This window comes from Patiria miniata, unplaced genomic scaffold (genome assembly GCF_015706575.1).
Source record: "Patiria miniata isolate m_02_andy unplaced genomic scaffold, ASM1570657v1 HiC_scaffold_7, whole genome shotgun sequence".
NCBI lineage: Eukaryota > Metazoa > Echinodermata > Asteroidea > Valvatida > Asterinidae > Patiria > Patiria miniata.
The window spans coordinates 12999664-13022925 of record NW_024037074.1 but is presented as its reverse complement, the minus strand read 5'-3'; the positions used below and the strand labels follow the sequence as shown (position 1 = coordinate 13022925).

Here is a 23262-nt window from a genome sequence, read left to right as displayed (position 1 = left end):
CAATGACATTTGCATAAAATAATGGCAGGTGTATTTGATTTATTGACTGGACAAAATAAAAAAAAATCCTTTGCCCTTTGGCCTCCTACTCTGTCAGTTAATATGATCGAGTTGAATATGCGTGATGGCCTCATATCGAATGCTTGAGAACATTATGTACATGTAGTGATGCACTAGTGTCATCAATCAGGCAAATGCATGCTCGTTGGAATACATTTGCTTTGAAAGTGAAATCAATTAACTACATTCAGCTGTTGAAAGTTCAAACGTTTTGAGGATTTATCAAATTGAAAATTCAGACATTTTCATATCTCAATATTTAACGTCCTGAAAAAGTAAACAATCATGTTTCCGATAACTTTCTATGTTTGAAGCATTAACCCTAACCCCCTAGGCCTTTTTGGCTAGGAGCCATCCTCAAAAACAGAGGACCTGCAAAAATCCTCCAATTGCCACCATGTTAAAATTGGAGTAAATTGTAATAAACTGACACAAGTATTGTGTCCTAATTACACAGCGCTGCATTAAACAAAAAATATATAACTGATCTTTTAAACTTGGCCCTCAGTATGTTGAAGTGATAAACCCAACTATTACTTTAAACCTTTTCCCCAAAGTCTGCACGGTGACTATGCATTCCACGTTATTATCATAATTCATTTGTCATTGTTCCAACTGTTTGAGTTGGAGCAGAGTTACACGCTGCGTCCTGCTGAATCACTGAACTGTATGATGCATCTTTGTTTGCACATTGTCTCTGTATTCCCCACTCGCCGCGCCTCCCTACATGTACCATCGTTCAGGAGAAATCGACTCGCCACAACCGTCTCTTCTTGTTATGCTCCGGCCCAGGCCAGCGCCGCTGTAGCTTTCCCCACAGGAAGCCCAGATGCGTTGAGTCATACGCGTAGATGGTACATGTACATGTACCTGTGGTCCAGAAAACGTTGACAATAACAACATACAGCCACATATGAATGTTGCATACATGTACATGTAGACAGTGTACATGTACATGTTGATACATGTACATGTAGATGTAACCCCTCCCCTTTCTGAGGTCATTAAAGATGCATTCCTCATGCTGTTGTCGAGTTTCACCTCAAAAAATTATTATTATTTTTTTTCATTTGTTATTTTCCTAGAATTTAAATATAAAAGTTATTCACTTTTGAAGGAGACGTCGAACAAAAAAATCCACCGACGTTTAGTTATTGAATTATTTCTTCACAAAAATCGAATTATTCACTGCCAGACAATGATTTGGTTCTTGCTGGAGGGGCTCGTTTGTGCGCAAAATGAAATTCCTTTTGCAGATGGTTGCAGATGCCCAAGTTCGGATTAAAGTACATTTTTCATTTAAAACAAAATTAAAACAAATCGTACAAATTAAAATGCGTTCAGAGAGAAAAGGCATATTGTTTTTTAAGAGCACAGGGTATGCATCCTTAATTCCTCAGTTTTGAAAAAAAAATTGAGACAATTCTAAAAACCCAAATTTCATTTGATACTTGCATTGTACAATGTATATTATTTTGCTATGTTTGAAGTCCGGAGTGACTTCAAAAATTCTCAAAGTTAAGTAATTGGCTTGATTTTGAGTAGAATATGGAACAGTTTTGAACTTGAAATCATGTCCTTGTTTTCAAACAGTAACATTCACAGGGAATAACTTGAGGTAAACAATTCCTCATTTCATTGAAAGTTTCCCAACGCAGAGACAACAAAAATCACCAAGTACTCCTATTGAAAAATTCCTCTTGTAGTATGAATGTATACTCAAACATGCAAATTTGCATCCATTACTAAATTTCTATTTCGGCAAAGCTTGCCAGGGTATATTTACGATTTTGAAATTTACTTTTCAGCATGTACAGTACTTTGTTGAGTGTAGTTGGGCATCCGTGTACATGTACCTCAATGGATAGTCTGGCTCTCCCCGTTATAAAAAAAGGGACACAGTAAAAAAAAAAAATCACTCTGGCTTCAAAAACAGTCTGTCCATTGTCCCTCACTGTTTACAAGGTCAACCGGGGTCACCTACATGAGTAATTAGTTCAATATTATGACAAGGGGATTGTGGTTTTGATAGTCCAAGACGTCCTTTGATGGTCAGTGACTGTTTCATGGGTTGACACCTGCTGTGAATTCTGGTGACTACAGTAGGCAGGTGTTGGGGATAGGAATCCAGCCATGATTCTGTGTTCAAGTTCATGGAAAAGATGAAGGGTGCAAGTGGGGGGGGGGAATCAGGAAGTGGTTTAGAGAGTTGTAAAGTCATGGTTGTTGCCCTCTGCTCGGTGAGATATTGCTGTTGTCTTCATTTTGGGCAGATAAACATGTAGATTTACACATCTTGGTTTTTAACACCTAACAAAACGGATGACAGGCCTATGAATTGACTTTGAGCACATCTTCCAAGCATGGCTCATCTTTTGTATTTTTAAAATTCTTTATGTTTTGTACTTACATGTACGGTATACTAGAAAACAGATTTGTTGTTCAGATTTGGGGTTGTTGTTTTTTTTTCAATTTTTTTTCCCATAAGTTATTTTTTTTGATTTGTCAAATCATTTGTCATACTGGTTTATATTTTGTAAATTCCCTTCTATTTGTTTTCCTCTAGATGAGGGGAGTATTGAGCAATCCAGTGAACTAACCTCAGAGAGTAATGGAGACAGGACAAGACAAGAGTCAGGTTCTACCGAGGGTAACAGAAAGGATGGACCACCAACAAGAAGCCGTGCACAGCCAGGTAAAAGCTCAGAAAATATATAATAAGTCCCCACAAGTCAATAACTAAGTCCTGACAAGACCTAACAACCTCCTAGGTCCATCATAAGTCCTCCCAAGTCCCCACTGGTCAACATAGGTCAATAGCTAGTCCTCACAAGTCTATCATAAGTCATCATAAGTCAATAACAAGTCCTCACACATCCTCACAACATGTCCTCGCAAGTCCATCACAAGTCCTCACAGGTCCATCACAATTCCTCACAAGTCTATCACAAGTCCTCAAAAGTCTATCATAAGTCATCATAAGTCAATAACAAGTCCTCACAACATGTCCTCGCAAGTCCATCACAAGTCCTCACAGGTCCATCACAATTCCTCACAAGTCTATCACAAGTCCTCACAAGTCCTTTTAGGCTATCTGCTTCGGACTAAAAATTGGGCCACCGGTATCAAATGATCGAAAGGAGCAATGCTCATAGCGATTTTTGGCAAGGTATGCACATCTATAGAGTTGAAAACTGTGTGGTAGCTTTGCAGGGTGAGCGCTGGCAGTTGTTTGGGTGTAATCTCCTTAAAAAAAATTCTCAAAATGGCCGCCAATATGCTTGTAACCCGATTATTTATATGTGGTAACAAGCATGTTTTGGCTGCCAATTTTTTATAGCACCCAAAAAAGCTGCCACCACTGCAATGCTATCACATATTTTCCAACTGCAGGAGGGGATACCTTGCCAAAAATCACAATCAGCATTATTTCCCTCATTTGATACCGACCAAACCCCTAGGCTGATGGCCTACTAAAAGTCCTCACAAGTCCCCGAAAGTCCACCACAAGTCCATCTCAAGTCCTCACAAGTCCATCCTCACACATCCTCACAAGTCCATCCTCACACATCCACACAAGTCCATCCTCACACATCCTCACAAGTCCATCCTCACACATCCACACAAGTCCTCACAAGTCTATCACAAGACCTCACACATCTTCACAAGACCTCACACATCTTCACACATCCTCACAAGTCCTCACTTGTATCATTTCTATTGTAACATTGCTCAGAGTCCATAATCTCTAGGAATAACTTTCCTCATGTATCCTATTTTGCCCCCTGATTTATCCTCTGCAGTGTTAGACGCTTCAAAACTCAAAGAGCGGGAAAACAAAAACAACCAGTTTAGACAACAACAGCTGACCGACAGACAGAGACGCATTGAGAGCATCCGACACAGGGGTGACGACCACAGGGCGGAAATACTCGAGAGGAAGAAAAAACAAGAAGAGGAGGATCTGGTGAGCTGATTGGTTGATTTCAAATAGAGAGGAGTGCATCAGGGTCGCTGATTGGTTGATTTCAAATGAAACTGGAGTTGATTGGTTGATTTTGAAATTGATATGTGCATCAGGGTCTCTGATTGGTTGATATTAAATTGTGGCCCTGACAAGGCAGTTGATTGGCTAGTTTGAAGTAGCAAGTTTGGATATTCTGGCAAGATGCTTGGTGCTAGTGATATATGGGCACAATTTTTAAGAGTTTTCATATTTGACTTCTTCTTCTTTTGACCCGTGCAGTAAATTAAAAGAATGAAAAATGTTGGGGTATAAAGCTGCTTTTTAGTGAACCATGATTGGAATATTCCTAATGGAAATTTCCTTTAATTTGCGTTGATTACTCTAGTCAAAGCCCCAATCATTGATAAATTCTGTATTTTTGTTTGCTTATTTATTTATTTTTGCATTGTACAGCAACGCAAAGAAGCAATCGTCAGGCGTTCCAGAGATCGCTCAGACAACGCCCGTGAGAAGCGCCGTTCGTGGAGTGCCTTTGGCCCCCGCGACCACCCCTCCCCGGTCCCCAGCACCGGTAACCCGCGCTCAGCCAGAGGTCGCAGCACCGACAGGATGACGGAACGTCCCATCTCCAGCGGAGGGGTGCTCCCCCTCAGCTCCAGCAAGCGCTTATCCAGCTCCGTGTCGGCGCTCCACAGGCCCGTGCACCTCGTCCGGTTGGGCCCTAACGAGAACGACTGGTTCGAGGTTCACATCCCTGAGCCGCTGTCCCGACGCGGCTCGTCACCAGGCAACGACAAGAATCTCGATTCTTCTTCCTCCCCTTTGCCCGCCAGTAGCAGTGCAACCCCCCGCCACCACCTCTCCTCACCCAACCTTGCATGTAAGCTCATTTCAGACAAATTGACAAACCTTAACACAACACGTTGCTGCGGGATTTTCCTTCTGCTTCAGCTTAGCACTTTCCAATTGGGTTCAAGGGTCAAAAAAGCCGCTTAGCAAGAAACACAAATGGCTAAGCTGAATTGGTGTGGGTACCAGTCACATTCAATGGACTCATGACACTTTGGTTGGTAACCCATTTTTGCAAAGCGAAAACATTCCAGCGCTTAGCCAAATTTTGTGCTTACCTCTTCTTCTTTTTTTCCACAACATAAAAAAACAGCAATATTTGGAACAGCTACAAAATATTTCTCATATTTAAATGATAAAAAAAATTGTTACAATAACTGAAAAGCCAGAACATGAGTCTCTAATCAAGTTTACTATTACAGCCTTCTTTAAAAAAAACACCTCAAAATTATCTGTAAAAACAAATATCAAATATACCACTTAAATATCAAATTTAAAAAACAAGTCCCAATTTCATTTCATATCAATTTTATCCAGGTAGGATATTAATGCAAACACAGTCGCAAAAGTACCATCAATAATTCGTCACTTATTAGTTTTGCCAGTCGCAAGTGGCCTCTTCAAACCAGAAATTGAGGAAATAGACGCGCGTCGTTATCCTTCAAAACTGTTCACATTGAAAGGTACATGTAGGTGAAGTATAGGAATCGTGCACACATCTCTCTGGTACAAATTTCCAGCAGCTTAGGGAGTCTCACTGCCTAATATAGATATGGTAAATCCTGCAGCAAGTTATTAGACCATAACAACATGTCCATAATCTTTGTCAGTGTGTGACTTTAATAGCATACGTTTGTCCCACCGATTTGCCATGTTTTTATATCGAAATGAGGAATGTCTTTCCCGTTTAATGTGTCTATATCTAAGGATATAAATTTTTAAGGAATTTCAGTTCAATCTAAATATTTTAGTAGAATATTAAACAAAAACAGATTTTTTTAAAAACATTTTTTACCAGAATTATTAAAAAATCATGAATTTCCATAGCAAAATTATTTTATAGTACCTGCTGAAATCCCCCCACTGTCCCTTTTCTGTTCATTTTGGTTAAGTCTTCTTGTGAGTTATCCCAATGCAAATTTAAAAGTATTTTAAACATGCTCACAAACCCAAAATCCACATATTATTTTTGCAGTAATTGAAAAGGAAAGGCATGATAAAAAAATTCCTTTCTGGTCAAAATCATTTTATTTCCTTCTTGTTGGCAAAGCGAACCATTTTAACTGTTCATTTCACAGTCAAAATTCACTGTGCTACAATGATATATATTTTTGTTTCACTTCTTAATTTATCCCCTGCAAAAACGTGTAATTTATTTTAAAAGCCTTGGGCCACAAACCGTCAAAAAATCCACCCCCTGGTTCACAAGACCAACCCTACATTTAATTTGATGTTTTGAAAAATTGTGCTCAAACTTGTCTTCCGTTTGGTTTCGTTCCACCATTAACTTGTGTGATACCTAACAAGGGAAATCGACCCAGTCTGTGAGTTACTTAATCGGACGCAGTTCACTTCAATTACCTGACCTTTTCAACTGTATCCTGAACTATGCCAGCCATCTCGGCTCAGTTAACCGATAAATGATCGCGTTACCTTTTTTTTTTTTAACTAGGAGTCATTCACACTACAGTCCAGTGTCTCTCTTAAAGACAGCTGTGATTGGGTGATGGGTTAATGATATTCAAAGGTCAAAGGTCAATGGAGGTAGGAGGTTAAAGGTCAGCAATCTCAAATGTTTGGTTCTCCGTGTAGTATTGAATGACTATTTCATTATTTTTCAAAGTAAAAAACAGAAAAGAATTTGTTGAAAATGAACTGCAGCGCCATAGGGGTATTGGAAGGGGTATTATTTGAGGTTGTTTACATATTCATGCATTATTAATATGTTAATTGTAACACCTAATTAACATATTGACCCCTTGAAGCCCCACCCCCTTCATTTGACCCCCATAGTTTATCCACGACTAACTGGCAAATGTACAAGGATAATTTCTAACATTCAGGTGTAGCATTTTTTTCATACATCATAAATGAGAACTTGTATGTACTTTCATGGGCAGGGCTGGTTTTGTCCAAAATTGTCATTAAAAAAATATGGATAATCATTTATTTACAACCTTTTCAAAAACTTGCAGAAGATTATTCAGTCATTACTTTAACCGCTCTCTTAAACCTCTCCAATTTGATTTCAAATTTAGGCATTTTCACAGTAGGATTTTTTTTTCTGGGGAAAACAGTCAACATGAGTTTGTCAATTTACACATTTTGTTTATCTGTATCATGATTTTCATTTTTTTTGTTTACTTCATTTGCTTGATCTCACCCCGGTGGTGGTGGAATAGTGCATGGCACACGTGGTGAGCATTTGTTGTGCTACATTGTCTCAAGTGGCAGCCATCTTGAAATTGTTCCAAATTGTTCAAAGTTTCATTGAAATAGCTACGATTTTTCACTTCTAAATTCCCTTATTCTGTCACATTCCAATGGATAATCATGAAAAGGTCGCTGAGTTTCTTGGATTTTTTGAAGACTTTTTTTCCTCCCCAGAAATGCTGGGAATATTCACCATCTTGATCTTGTCCCCAGAAGACAAACCATGGATTATCATTAACATGTTTAGAAGGCGCCAGTCTATTTCAAGTTGCCCCTGTTTAGTACGGGACTGCACTTTTTGTCCTCTGTAGAAAAAAATAGGTCGGATAATGTGTAATATAATTGGATGAAGTCAGGGATCCAGACAAACATGGCTGCTACTTGAAGTGGATATCATGGCATGGATTTTTGGATTGAATTTTCCATTTTTAATTTAATTTTTTATGTATGAAATTGGCTGTGTTTGTTGCTCGGTTTTGCCATTTTCATTTCGGGAGTTTACATGTACTTGCAACCCTTGCCAAAATTTGTTGCTTAAAAGTTTCATTTGCTTTATCAGCATGGAATTCATGAACAAATATCAATATGAGCAATTAAAAATTAAGGAATTCCCAAAAGGATTATTCCCTAAAGTTGGAATGCTAAACACATTGATCATAAGTGAAAAACACAGATTAGGAGTCTAGGATAAAATTTTAATCTAAGTCGTTATTCATACTTTCTTAGTGATACCAAAAAAAATAGTGTATTGAAAAGCATCTTATAGCCCAAAACGGGGGCTAACATATTAAACAAATATATGATGAACACCACCTGCAGTTGGGAGCTTTCATTACAAACTCTGGACAGAAAGGGGAAAAAAATAAAACATTTGTTACTTTTATTTTTATTTGAACGTAAAGCAAACAATGTAAGGAGGCGAATGAGAGGTAAGTTATGGTGTCAAAAGAAAAGAAGTTGACTTTTAAGTGGTTGTAATTCAGTCTTGATTTCTCGTTTGATGGTGCGGTAGATTAGAATAACCTTTTTTTTTGTCGGTTTTGTAGTTTAGAAGTGAAAAATTGTCAAGTAAACAGTCTTGTGGTTTTGTGTTTCTGAAAAAAGTTGTGCAGATTTGGGATTAATTATTTTGAGGGAAAAAAAACAAAACAATAATTTTAATCTTCCATAAGATTAGGCTGTTGAAAAAAGTAACTTTGCAAGTAGGTTTTGTATCAGTTAAAATACAGTTCGGTAGTCCGAAAATAATCATTTGATAGTTAATTCTTTCTAAAATAACATTTAATTCAGGCCCCGTCACAAAGAATCAAAAAAGCTATATAAAAAAGATCCAACTGCCGTGTTTTGTTTATATGCTTTTTGAAGAAAAAAAATCATTTATATGTTAATGAATTTCATCAAAAATGCATGCTTTTTTTCCCAGTGCATGACAAGTGCTAAGATTACCATGCATTTCCCTTTGAAGGAAAAAACATTGTAAGTGTAAACAAATTCAATATCTACATTGTAATACTCACAATTTTTTTATACGAAAAAAAGAAATTAAAATGCAACTTTAATGGATGTTTTTGGTTTTCGTAATACTAAAATGCATAACTACTTTTTAAAAAAATATGGCAGAACGTCTTTGGAAAAAGTCACAATCGCAACCCAGGGATGAACTAAAAATATTCAAAGCTTTACGTAATCGTAAACTTTACCCATGTGGCATTTTTAAAATGTGGCAAATTTCTCAGCAATTTGTGAAAAAAAGGTCAGCCAAAGAATGACAACTGCAAGAATTTGTACAAAAAAAATCCCCAAACACTTTGCACCTCCTGCTTAAAATTTGTCCTTCAGTGACCTCTGGAAACTTTGTAATTGTTCACTCGTAAAAGTTGCATTTCCTTTTTTAAGTGCATTTGTGTTGTTTGCGCAAGGAGCAGGAATTCCTAGGCCTTGGTAAGATCACTTCTATAGGCCCAGAGTTCCTTTTGACAAAATCAAAAACCAGGTGCTAGGAGCCTTACTGAATGGCCTGGCTTGAGAGAAAGCTTTGAAATGAACAAGACAAAGTATTGAATTTCCCTGAGCGGAACAAAAGGCGAAAGGAAGAAAGGGGTTGTTAGGCTCGGAACAATGGCATGGAAGGCTGAGTGGGTATTGTTGACTGGAGTCAGTGGGAAACTCGGTTGTCTTGTTGGACGGATGTCAGTTGGAAGGAAGTTCTTTTGGCGGGTGGACGTGGGCTCGGAAAGGATTGTGCCACTGTGGAGTGACCTGTTGGATTATCGCTCGGTACTCGGAAAGGATTTACATTCGCTGTGCCACTTGACGGTTCTGCCATTTTCTTTCTCGTTTATGTGTTTTGGTCTAGTTTGAGTGGATTTATTTTTAAAGCTGTGCAGGGGCTAAATTTGGAAATAAGAAATGAGTCTTGTGCAATTCTTTCGGCACCAGAAATTGTCGGTTTACTTGATCAGCAGTCTCATGCAAATTTTGTGAGCTGTAAAAAAGTGTAGTCACACCCACCTTGTCAAAAATCTTTGCGGAAAAAACATTTGTGTGGAAATGAGGTCCACATGTTGGTATTTCAACTAAAATCGACACACTTTCAAAATGGCAGAATTATGACACGACAGATTCGCGATGCCTTCAGCAGATAAACTTTGATAGCCCAGTGGTCCAGCTCCGACATTTCACAGGATATATCTGATCTGTTATTTGTGGTTAGTTCAACTGTTGTTTTATATGTGGAGTCGCTTTTCAAGATGGCCGCCGAGGTTACCCGGATACCACGAATCAAAGGTTGTTGTCTTGTGTCCTTCCGTTTTCAAATTGTCATCTTTTCTTGATATACTTGCTCATACCATTCTGTTACACTCAGTGCAATTTTATTACACTAAATATTATTTAAAGGGAAGATACAACATTTGAAAACATCAAAAAACGCAATGACCAAATTATCACGACATGTCTTACTGGATTGTTAGGGAATGACAGTCTAAAGCATCCTGTAAAGTTGCGGCTCCTGGTGTGCTGACATTTTCCAAAAACACCGCTGGTCGGCCGACCAGCGTTGGCGAAAACTGGCTTTTTTTCAAAAAGTGCTCCTAATGTTTCATATTTAGTTCGTCTGCATTTTCTTTTCAATTGATTATACACCTGCGAAGACTACAGGCCTGCTAGACCAATTCTCTGATCTTACAATTCCCCAAAGTCTATAAATTGCTCCGTTTCATCATAAGTGGGGTCAGGGAACCAGACTTCAAGAATATGATTGATTTTCTTGGTTTTTCCAGCATCTACGAACCAAAAACGTGAAACAAGTCAGTGTAACAATATTTGCTACAGTATTACTAATCCTCCAAATCCATTTATTTCTGAATATTGATACAAAAGCAGATGTTGTACATTCCCTTTAATACAGACATTCAAAAAAAAAATACATAAGTTTATTTGGAAAAATGTACACATTTGGGCATTTATTTGTAGCATTACAGACTCCAAAAGCATGCTAAAACTCAAGAAACACATGAACAATATCTCAGACATTTATTAGTTCAAAATTTATTTCTGTCCCAACATGTTACTGTATTTTGTGAGTGACTAACAGCACATGTCTGTCAAACGAAAGACATTTGCATGTTTCTAGCCTGGATTGTTTACTTAGCATAGCTGGCCTTGTGCAGATGACATACAAGTGTGTTATTATTATTGCTATAATGTGCCCAACAATGTGCCCAAGTCTTCAACATTATGAAGTTGGCGCAGAGCTTGGAAGAAGAAATAATAATGCCTTTAGAATGAATGCAAATTTAAAATTGGCTATTTCTCATTTGGGCATGCCAATATGTGGGCAGGCTTATGCCAGGTTGCTGATATTGCATAAAATTGACAATCTGTTTGAAATTTTGGAGCCCATTTTCCCCGAGAATTTCAGTCGTAATTTCGATATTATGCTGAGGATATTTACTTTCCTCTACGTGACTTCAGTCCTGCAAATCAAATTTTGAATACATATAATAAACAAGAAATTGAATTTTCCAAAGGGACATGATTGAAATCACCAGATAGCCACTGTGCTGATAATAAAACAATAACTACCATTTATATTTCAATATGTCCTAATTTCAGATTGGCCAAAAAAACAGACATGTATACTGAATGAAACCCCTTCAAAGTTTGTAAAATTTAACGTTACATGTATTTTTTGCATTACTCTAACAACCTCCGTTTTTCATTTGTTCCACAGCTGCCTATCCTACCAGAGATAGCAGGTCAGCCCACTCCACGCCCACGCACGTCTCAAGACCGCTCTCGGCAACAAAACGCTCCAATTCTAATTCAAAGCTAGACAAGGAGCCTGGTCAAGAGGGAGGGACCCCAGCATCCGGAACAGCCCCTCCAAAGGTAAGATGTTTCTTCTTCGTTTTATATTTCAAGTTTTTTTTATGGTTTCTCCCATTAACATATTCTTTTGACTTTGAATTTTGTCTTTTCACTTTGTATTTTGTCTCGTTTCAAACATTTCAACTCCTGTTGTTTAATGAAAATATGAAAATGTAAGGATGAAAATTTCAACTTGATGGTACATCAGTACATACATGTGTTTGTAAAAAAAATATATCAAATTTTGGGTGTTAATAACTATTTCCTTTTTGAACAGGATATTTGGGCAGATAATGAGGAAGAGCCCGAGCTTGTATTTCTGGTATGATTTCATTGAAGTACTGGGCTATTTAAGGTCGCTTAATCTAATTATTAATTGGTCAATAGAGGACGCTTTGGGCTTACTTATATGTACGTGGTATTTGGTAATAGGGTCATTCCGTGTCAAATCAACACGCTTTTGGACCCGACCCTCACAGATTGAAACAATATTTGGTGTGATGATTGGCCTATATGAGAAACCCCCAGAACTGATTTTTTTTTGTAAATTGACTCGTTAGTTTTTGAGATACGGGTCAACGAACTTTTGACTAATTAGCATGACCTCCTAACTTTAAATACTTGTATCTCAAAAACTATAGCGCCTACAAAGCCAAGTCGTACATCATATTAAAGTTCTTTGAATGGCCTCCATTTCATAAAATAAAACCAAAATCGTAGCATGAAATGCAGAGAAAATGCGTAACAAAATGACCTTTGACCTCGAATTACGAAAAACAATATGCTTCAAATTTAGTAATTTTTTTTCAAATGTTAGTTTATGATGTCAGCAACAATCTTAAAAAAAAATTGGGATGGGCGCTCTTAAAGTTTTTAAGTTATGATTTTTTGAAGAAAGCCTGTCCATGAAAAAGTATGCATAATATTAAATGTACATGTACATGTATATGTATACATTGTACTTGTACTGTGTACATGTGCACATTTTACCTGCGCATCATGTTTGCCCTTCACAACCGCATAGTCTCAACTCATATCCAAGTCGGGTGTGTTTACAAACACAAATGCCCCGCAACCGTGACTGTTCCCATGACATAACACCACTCTTTTAACATCAACTTACACGTACGTACCTTGGTCACATGGAACGTTCATTGACAGCATTAGTGTCTTCTGTAGGTTTTATATGAATTAATCCCTAATCCTTATGATCTCAGAATAAATACAAGATTTTTATTGTTTTAGCCACTGTGACCTTGACCCTTGACCTTCGGACCCCAATGCGATAGGCCTATTTGGATTACCAAGAACGATCCACAAACCAAATTTGAAGTTCACATGTAAAGTATTTCTCAAGTTATCTCACTAACAAAATTTCTTTTGTTTTAGTCACTGGGACCTTGACCCTTGACCTTTCGGCCCCAAATGCAAAAGAGTTCTTAGGATTACCAAGAACAATACACAAACCAAATTTGAAATTCATATGTTAAGTATTTCTCAAGTTATTGCGCTGACAAGATTTGTCCGGACACACACACACCCACACACGTTTGTTTTACATACGCTATGTGGACATTCCTTTGTTTTCGTGTAGTTAAGAAAACTCGGTACAAAAAATAACTTTACTTAAACTGTGAAAACTCTTTTAACCCAATTTTTTTTCTATGATTCCCTATAGTGTTTCTCTTCATTCTGCTACAGATAAACCTAACCCAAAAATGCCTTTATACCTGTTTTTCAGAAAGGGCAAAACGTTATGTGGACACGGCTTAGTCCACATAATGTTAACACAACCTGCATTATGTGGACATCTTTTGTTCACAAGTCCACATAGGGAATGTAAGACAAACTCACCCCCACACACACCCACCCACCCACACACACCCACCCACCCACGGAAGGACAAGGCGGAAACAGTATACCGGTCTACGTTACTTTCATTTTTCGCTCAACCAAAGTCTGTGTTGCAGTGTTCATCTCCTCGGCGGAGATCTTGTATACGCGTCCTGTTTCAGTGACCGGTTCCACTGCTGTTAGTACATCCTTGCCATGAATTACAAGTGTGTCTGGTGGATAGGGGAACTTGAAAGATGGAGATGGCCCATGGGGATGAAGAAAACTCAGTTCCACTTCTTGGGATGCTGGAAGGATCTCCTGAACACATGCTAGCCACCAGTAACAGTCATACATCACTGTAACATACATGTACCCCTTGATATCTGCAAAATCAATACATGCAGTTTGTCCATGGACTTAGAGGCAAACTGGTTCCTCCCTTGAGTCTGAGGAGGAGGAAAAATCAAGCACCTTAATATTGTCTTTAGACATCGGACAAAAACATCGCAGCTTTTGTGTTCCTGGAATGGTACGTGCAATTTGGAATCTTTGCCTGAGAATATCCGCTTCATTCTTCATCTCTCGCCGAGGAGATGAACACTGCAACACAGACTTTGGTTGAGCGAAAAATGAAAGTAGACCGGTATAACATATTTTTTATAATTAATTTTGTTCTGCCCTTAATATATATGAGTTGAGACTATGCGGTTGTGAAGGGCAAACATGATGCACAGGTAAAATGTGCACATGTACATGTACACAGTACAAGTGTACATGTACATGTTTACTTGTACATGTACATTTAATATTATGCATACTTTTTCATGGACAGGCTTTCTTCAAAAAATCATAACTTAAAAACTTTGAAAGCGCCCATCCCAATTTTGTCTTAAGATTGTTGCTGACATCATAAACTAACATTTGAAAAAAAATTACTAAATTTGAAGCATATTGTTTTTCGTAATTCGAGGTCAAAGGTCATTTTGTTACGCATTTTCTCTGCACTTCATGCTACGATTTTGGTTTTAATTTATGAAATGGAGGCCATTCAAAGAACTTTAATATGATGTACAACTTGGCTTTGTAGGCGCTATAGTTTTTGAGATACAAGTATTTAAAGTTCGGAGGTCATGCTAATTAGTCAAAAGTTTGTTGACCCGTATCTCAAAAACTAACGAGTCAATTTACAAAAAAAATCAGTTCTGGGGGTTTCTCATATAGGCCAATCATCACACCAAATATTGTTTCAATCTGTGAGGGTCGGGTCCAAAAGCGTGTTGATTTGACACGGAATGACCCAATAGGGTCATTTTTATCAAGCCTAGGAAATTGTTGCAACCTCACAAATTGTGCGTTTTATTACAGAGTAGAGATATTTTTTTTCTCAATTGTACTGAGCTGGCTTTTGGTACATGGAGGGACTTTACTCCATGAAAACATTTAGCTTGTGTGTCACGGAGGATTAACTCATTATTCCATTAAGTTAGTAAACAGGGCCAAATATCATGGAGCTTAACAGCAGAAATCGTCGCTCAGCTCATCAGCAGTCACAACACTTTTCAATTAAGTTGATCACTGTATAAATTATGCTTTTTCATAACCTGGTGTTTGCTGTAAAGCTGAATGTATTTACCTGTTGAGGTTCAAGCATGCTGTGAACAGCGTTCGGCAGCTTTATTGTAAAACGCATTGGTGATTAATTCTAACACCCATGGCATTTTTTCTAAGGAAACTTCCTGAATTCTTCAAAATCCACCACTTTGCAGGACACCAGTGGCACATCCTTCAAACTTAACCTTCAAGGGATGCAAAGCCCATGTAAAATTAATCTTGGTCTTGCTCTACTTTCTTCAATCCTGCAATAACTTCCTAAAAAGTTCCTGCTAGATTTGGAAGGATCCCAAGAGGTCAGGGTTAGGTAACCTTAGAGGAAAGAGCGCCCTCTGCCGGTTGTGCATAAGATCACTTTTCAACAATATTTGGTTTTGCTCTTTATCAATGTAATTACATGGAATAATCCAGTATTGAATTAAGGCCACAATTCGGAAAGAATGTTGTATCTTGACGCCACTTTTTTAATCATATATTATCTCAATGAACGAGGTCACTCATTGCAAAAATGTTAAAAAGACATGAATCTGGGACTGAGAAACATTTCCAATTTTGTAGATTTAGAAAATACTTTGAAAATGCACTCAACTCTCCATAGACTTTGTACACAACCAAAAAGTGGCGTGTAGATACTACATTCTTTCCAAAAATTTCATCATCGAAAAGAGTGATTAATTCTCAGCATTGTTCTTCTTGAACTCTTCTACAGAGAGCACCATCTCCTCGCACCTCTCTCCACGGGCGGCCCCCGTCACCACGGCAACAGTCGTCGACACCCAGAGCCACCCCGGTGCGCGCTCCATCACCCAAGACTCTAGGGTCAACTACAGTGGACGGCAGTAAACCCAAGTCGGGCAGGGCACCGTCGCCTCGGAATCTACCGTCGCCTCGCAATCTACCCTCGCCTCGCAACCTACCCAAACAGGCCAATGGGGACAGCAATAGGAAACCAGAAGGTTAGATAATGAGATCATGGGTTCTCGGTCATGTTATGCTTTTTGTTGCATAACTAGTCAACAAACATGAATGAACCTGACAAACGTGGCTATAAACATTGCAGATATGGTTACGAGACACTGACCAAGATGCTTGCGCACCAGCTTTCGCATACAAAGCATGCCAGAAACTAAATTCTAAACCCAAAATACTTTGTTACATTTTTCATTTTGTTTAAATAAATTCTGTACACACATGAATATCAATGCTATGAATTGAAGTTATCAAAAGTACATGCAGGTGCAGAAAAACCGTCAGTTTTAAAAGTTTAGTGAGAGTTTTGGGGCTGCTAAGGGCCTTCATAACCAACATTTCCTGTCAATTTCTGTATCATTTTGTAGAGGCACTTCTTTGCTCTTATTTCATCTGTATATTTCTGGTCGTGCTTGTTGTTTGAAAGAGTCATTTATACCAATCAGTATTTGATGTAAGACACTTAACATTTTTTCACTCCAATACCTCTCGTCTCCAGCTAAGAAACTTCCCGGCCAAACCCCTCCCATCAAGAAGGCCCTCACGCCCCGCACCGATATCGTCAAGACGAACGTCAGCTCCCCAACAAAAACTGCAACCACACCAAAGAGCATCCCCAAGGCCTCCGCGGCCAAGACGGCCAAGACGGCCACGACACCGAAGGGGGGTCCCAAAGCGGCCAAGCCTGCCGCAATGAAAGCTGCCACACCAACAGCAACAGCAGCAGCTACTCCACAGAAACCAGCCGTCGCTAAGGAAGATGCGGAGATCAAGACGGAACTGAAAGAGGCGGACATTAAAGCAGAACCGAAAGAGGCGGAGATTAAGACTGAACCGAAAGAGGTGGAAGCAAAAGACGAAAAACCAAAGGGTGAGCCCAGGATTCCAAATTGTCCATGTTTCAGGGGGAGTCTGGTTGGTTCAATTTCAGGGGCTGGGGTACAAATGTTTTGTGTACTTCAGAACCAGCATTACTAGGCATCCCGAGTCTTTATCGAGTAAACATTATTTGTCACAGAAGTAACTATTTCACGTGGATGTGAAATCAAAATCTAATTTTAAATACTCGTAATGTTAACAAATTGTCATGGACTATCACTGTTTACTCTCCTTGCAGAAACATCTCGATCCCAATCCCCAACCATCTCCGAATCCTCCAGTGGATCGGCACCCTCATCCAACGGCTCCGCCCCTGCCGGGCAAGCCGCGCCTCCTAAGGAGTTGACAGCCGAGGAGCGAGCCAAGCAGGCCCTGGCTGAGAGGCGTCGCCAAGCTAGGGAGAAGGCGGAGAGAGAGGCGGAGCTAGAGAGGCAAAGACAGGAACAACTCAAGTAAGGAATGTCTTGCTGACATCTTGGACTAGTACCCTGACTCAGTGTATATATCAATCATTTAATATGTGAATGATAATGAACAAGGTGCAGGCAGAAGTAGCTAGGCAAAGACAGGAACGGCTCAAGTAAGGAATACAGACATCTTGGACTTGTAACCTGACTCGTTGAATATGTCAATCCCGTGATTGATTAAAGGTGCCAGCCTGCCATTTCTTAAAGATCTCTGGCCACTTCTGAATCTCCTGTCAAAAATATTTGGGCAGATTTTGACGGATCTTTGAGAGTCAGGAGTGAGAAGCAAATGTATTAACTCTCTCTTTTTTTTTTATAAAGACGCGAGGAGGAAGAGCGTATCCGTCTTGAGGAAGAGGAGAGAATACGTCAGGAGGAGGAAGCCGTCAGACTAGCGGAGGAACACAAGAAAGCCGAGGAAGAACGTCTGAAGCGAGTCATCGAGGAAAACGAAGAAAGAGAGAAATTGGAGGCAGAGCAAAAGGCAGCTGAGGAGGCGGAAGCTGCACAGGTGAGAGAGGGGAGATGAGTACATTGGAACGTCGCTATAACGAACATCATTGGATCCACAGAAAGTGTTCGTAATAACGATCGTTCAGTATAGCGATTTTGAACCGCCGGTAACGACCAATAGTGAAGTGGAATTTTCCGCATCCTGCGGCTGCACGAGGAGTCGTCACGATACTTAAGCAACGGGTGTTTTTTTTTTCTTCTATTCCTTAATGAAATAATAGCCATCTATCGCTGTTCAACATTCAAACACGATGTAACTATGGGTTGTTTGATGTTCGGGAATTAACAGTGGCCCAAATAGTGTTTAATACGTGTACAATCGGTAGATTTTTTTGTTAATCTGTTGACTTTTTTCAGCAACAATGTTCGGTACGTTTTGTACATTAAAACTTGGAGGAAGCCAAGGATGATGTTCGGTATAGCCGAATGTTCAGTATAGCGGTGTTCGGTATAGCGGCGTTCCACTGTAATTACTCCTGCTCATCAGGCATATACCGGTCTTATGCACGAGACGGCAGTTTGAGGTCATGCTCCTTGACACTGTTGTGTTCATTATACATTGTTGAATGAGAAGGTGCCAGACAATTGCTGGACCCAAAGAGTCAGCATAGTGTCCTCAGACTGAGTGAGCCACTGACTGACTGACCGACTGAGTCAAAGAGTATAAATAATGCCCTCAACTGTTCATTTCTAGTCTAGCTCGGCTTGGCAAGCCTAATCGTGTTGAAAGAAATATATGCCAGGGTTCCCCTAGATTCAAGATTGTTAATGAGGCAATTCTCAAGCCCCAGAGTTGATTGAGCTCTTAGTACAGTATGACCGAGACTTTTAATTTATTGACGTAGTAATGATTTGATCATGAAGATTCATTTCCTTGACTTTTTTCCCAGAGAGCTGAGGAGGAGAGACTAAGACAGGAGGAACTGAAGAGACAAGAGGAGGAGCTGGCCGAGAAATGCCGCAAAGAAGACGAGGAGAGAAACGCCCGCAAGAAGGTCAGTCTCGATCAAAGCTTGTTTTATGATGTTTTTGTAGAAGTCCCTCATTCAAAATCCATCCGAGACTTGTGCAGTGTGATATTAACCCTAACTCCCTAGGCCTTTTTGCTAGGATGTAGCCTCAATCCTGCAAAATCCTCCAATTGGCCACATGGAAAAATAGCATATAGCCTCAATCCTGCAAATTCCTCCGTTATTTCTTGAATATGGTCCATGGAGGGATGACCACTGCCTGAATCCTGCAAAATCCTCCGGCTATGTCTGTCAATGGGCTGAGGCAGAGGCAGTGACATCCTGGAGCAGTGCGGAGGATGTCAAGTATAATCAAGGACTAAATTTATGCACGGCTGAGCATAAACAACACAAGGTCCGGCCCAAGACCTTGACACAGTGCGTACTCCGAAATCAGCAACGCACTTTTGCCATGTAACCTCAATCCTGCAAATTCCTCCAATTTGCAAAAAGGATTTTGGAGGATTCAGGGCGGTTAGGGTTAAATTATTGTGTTCTTTTGGGGTTCTTTGCAGAGGGTTGAAGAAATTATGAAGAAAGCAAGACGTGGAGCCCAAGCAAAAGACAAGGTAAGCCAAAACAAATTCAAAACGGTTAAAATTATACTTAAAATTTCTCAACTTTTCATATCTGTGTAACAAAATGTTTCTTTAACAAAATATCAAAATTACATTTGAAACTACAGGCTGAATTAATTAAACCGGTTCTATGATCACGATGATCTGAAGAGATATCTGCAGTCTCCCTTCCTGAATGAAAGTAATTTCCAAAGAAAGGAAATGGCTGAAGCAAAGACTTGAAGCAGCAAGTCCTTAAACACTGTACTGATGCGCTTCAAAAATGAGCTACGGAGCCCTTAAATTGTAGTCTCCAAATTTCATCAGTGTTTTCATTTTGGCTTGTTTAAGTTATTCCCTTTAAACAAAAGTAAAAGGCACCTTCTGTACTCATTCACTTTCTTAGGACCAATCCATGATATAAATGTTTGCCTCTCCCCCTTACAGGATGATCCGTCCGAAGATGGAGATAGTGGCTCGGAGAGCGGATCGGGCTCCGGCTCAGAACGGAAGACCAACGGTGTGAACAGCGTCCTTGCCAGCAGTAGTCTACTCAACAGCGAGAAGTATCGCAGCCTCCTCTTCAATCGCAACAAGACAGAGCTTTCAGGTAAACTACCAGGGCCGAGTCAGAAGGGTTGGTGAGACTTGGGGAAGCTTTTGTCTGGAAATCTTTGTCAGATAAATCTTAGAAGAGACAGTTGTTTTCTTGACCGGAAGGGTTAGCCAACTGTCCTCGGACTGACTGAGTTAGTGACAGACCAACTAACTGACGACTGACGTTATCTATTTTGGCCTAATTGTCAGTTTTTGATTTTGGAGGATCGCATACATCTAAAAAAATCTAATATTACAAACCATTTAATCAGTCCTGCTCCATATAATACAGAAATACCAAGTTAATTGTAGAGAAAGCCATTTGTCATTGGTGCATTTATTTCATTTGAAGCAACAAAAGTGCTCAAAACCTCAAGACAGGTGTTTAACAACTAATCTGATGAAGCTTTAGCTCTCTGTATATTTTGAGAAATACGATATTCTGGATCTTGATTCCGATTCAAAAGTTGCTGAGTCATGACACAATCCCGACATCAGCATTTGGGACTTGATTCTCATTCTCATTCGCCCAATCACAAACCAACTGCCAACGGAAATTTCCAAAAATGTGTCACTTGACACATCTTTGGGAATGACCTTCCTTCAGATGACTGCATGCCAGAAGGAATAATTCCATAGGGAGTTTAGTGTCATTACTATCTTTAAACCAAGTAAGCTTTTTCCAATAATTTGGTCGGTAACTTTTGTGACAGATGCAAATGGTCTACCTTTAAATATCTGAACAGGAAAAGATTTCATAAATACAGGTTTTTTTACCAACTTTTATTTCTAATAAATAAAGTTATTTTTGTACTGTAATTCACATGCATCAGGATTTATTCAACAAAAAAGCTGGATATTACTTTCATTTCCCCAAATCTCACTTTCTCTGGCACTCTGTTTTGCAGTGTGGTATGAGGGACACTAACTCATGCAACAGGAATTTGAAACTCACACATTTAGCTGCTAAATCTACTAACGCCATTTCTCTTTCTGATTTCCTTTTTCAAATAAACTTGGGTCAAAAACATGTATTTCCCCTTACATAACCAGATATAGAACATGACCAAAACTTAAAAATTTGAAGGGGAAAAAAGGTTATGCAAAATTTGAATTAAGCGTTGAAATATTTGGCATCAGTTTTCTACCAAATTTTACATTCTACAAAAACTGGAATACCGTTTGGTTTATATACTATTAAAAATCAATTTTATTGAAAAGCTATTACTGATAAGAAAATAAAAGAAAGTAAGAAATTATTCTCAGTGTACCCAAGTCTGTTTGATCCTGAAAAAAAAATCATCGTATATTTCCTCTTTCCTCTGTTCTTTGCACACCGCCCTCTATCAGGCGAGGAAGACGAGGATTATGAGGGGGATCAATTGGAAAGCGCCCCCTATGGCAAAACTGCCACCAGCTCCAGCGATTCCGAAGACAGGGATCTGTCTGAGGAAGGGGAGGAGCCAGGGGAGGGGCCAGGGGAGGGGGCGGGACCTGCTGAGGAAGGGGCGGGGCCTGAATGGTCGGAGGAGAAAGAGGCAGGACAAGTTGATAGGGATGTTGAACAGGAAAATGTTAGTGAAGACGGGGTAGAAGACCAAGATGGAGGATTGCAACCTGGTTGGTCAGGAGAGGCGGATGTGTCGGTAGGAGGAGAATTGAAGGGCGACATTGGGGAACAGCAGGAATTGTCTACTGAACCTGCTGAAGAATCTGGAGTTGGCAATGGTGCAGTTTCTGACATGGGTATGGCCAAGGCAGTCACGGGTGTGGCAGACGAAGCAGAGTTAAAAGGCTCCCCTGAAGAACAACCACCGTCCATTGACGATGATGGAATTGATGAGGAAGTAATTACCGATGTGGGCGTGGCCCAGGAGGAGGTTGTGGCTAAGGAGGAGGGTGTGATTGAGGAGGGTGTGGTGCAGGAGGGTGTGGTGCAGGAGGAATATGGGTCTGAGGAAGGATCTCCAAAACCGACAACCTTTGATGGCCTTGGAGATGGTGATGAAATCACTGATGTGGAAGCGGCTAAGGATGAACAGGATGTGGTCGAGGAGGGTGCGGTCAATGAGGGTGTGGTCAAGGAGGGTGTGGTTGAGGATGAGGATGAGGGTGTGGTTGAGGAAGAGGATGAGGGTGTGGTTGAGGAAGAGGACGATGAAGGGATAGACTCTAATGGTCTCCCTGATCAACAACCACCATCATTTGATGACTATGCTGTTGGTGATGATGCAGTCACTGATGTGGGTGTGGTCCAGAAGGAGGGTGTGGTCATGGAGGAAGGTGTGGCCAAGGAGGTAGAGGAAGATGTGGTTGAGGAGGAGGATGTGGCCGAGGAGGATCAGGGTTTGGCTGACGAAGAGACGGAGCATAAAGACTTTCCTGAGCAACAACCACAATCATTTGATGAAAATGGCTTTGGTAAAAATGCAATCTCTGACATGGGTGGAGCCAAGGCTGAGCATGTAGAGGATGAGGGTGTGGTCAAAGAGGAGGGTGTGGCTGAGGAAGACATTCCTCTTGACCCGTCCACTAATGGAAACGGTAACATGCATGCCGAGGATCAAGAGGATATCAGTACAGATGACGAGAAAAGCAATGGTTCCTCTGGGAATGGAAATGAAGTAGAGCCTCCAGGACCTCTGACGTCCCCCTTCAATAATGTGCCTGCTTCCCAAAACTTTAACAATGCAAACGGGGAGGCCCTGATTGACCCTCTCCAAGAGAACACTGAACTCATCACCAAGAAGGCCCTATTGGATCTTGATGAGGGGGGCGGGGCTCTGGATGGCGGGGGGACGATAGAAATCGGAGAGGAGCTGTCGCCGGACTCGGCCAGCGACAAGCTCAACGCCAATCTGGGCATGAGGGCGGGGTTTCCCTCGGGCGACGCCCCTATGACCCTCTCGTTCTCCCCGCTGGGTGAGCTGGAGGCCAACGGAGGGCAGCCGCAGCAGCCTATGGCGGTCTGCGTGACGCCTGAAGGTATAGCGCCCTCTTGTGACCTGTCACAATCCATGCTTGCGGCATGATTGTTTGGAGTGATGTGCTGTTGTGCCATTTTGCTTTTAGTCTCTTAAGTTTTAGTCTAATTTTTTTTTTTTTTTTTAGTTTTGCACTTTTGCATCCAAGTCTTGTTGACG

General features: G+C 40.2%; 1 protein-coding gene across 3 annotated transcripts in view; it reads left to right on the top strand.

Annotated features, from left to right (window-relative positions):
* Positions 1–23262, top strand: part of LOC119746486 (MAP7 domain-containing protein 1-like) — a 55559-nt gene that overhangs the window by 26990 nt on the left and 5307 nt on the right. For 2 of the 3 annotated variants that reach the window (XM_038223454.1, XM_038223456.1), the window contains 13 exons: positions 2627–2755; positions 3864–4027; positions 4481–4907; positions 8212–8238; positions 11544–11701; positions 15837–16083; positions 16596–16967; positions 17214–17427; positions 17764–17953; positions 18846–18950; positions 19481–19534; positions 19970–20132; positions 21470–23104. In XM_038223454.1, the coding sequence (XP_038079382.1) occupies positions 2627–2755; positions 3864–4027; positions 4481–4907; positions 8212–8238; positions 11544–11701; positions 15837–16083; positions 16596–16967; positions 17214–17427; positions 17764–17953; positions 18846–18950; positions 19481–19534; positions 19970–20132; positions 21470–23104 (3885 nt within the window). The remainder of the gene's footprint in view (positions 1–2626; positions 2756–3863; positions 4028–4480; positions 4908–8211; positions 8239–11543; positions 11702–15836; positions 16084–16595; positions 16968–17213; positions 17428–17763; positions 17954–18845; positions 18951–19480; positions 19535–19969; positions 20133–21469; positions 23105–23262) is intronic. The other variant, XM_038223455.1, reaches the window with a different exon arrangement.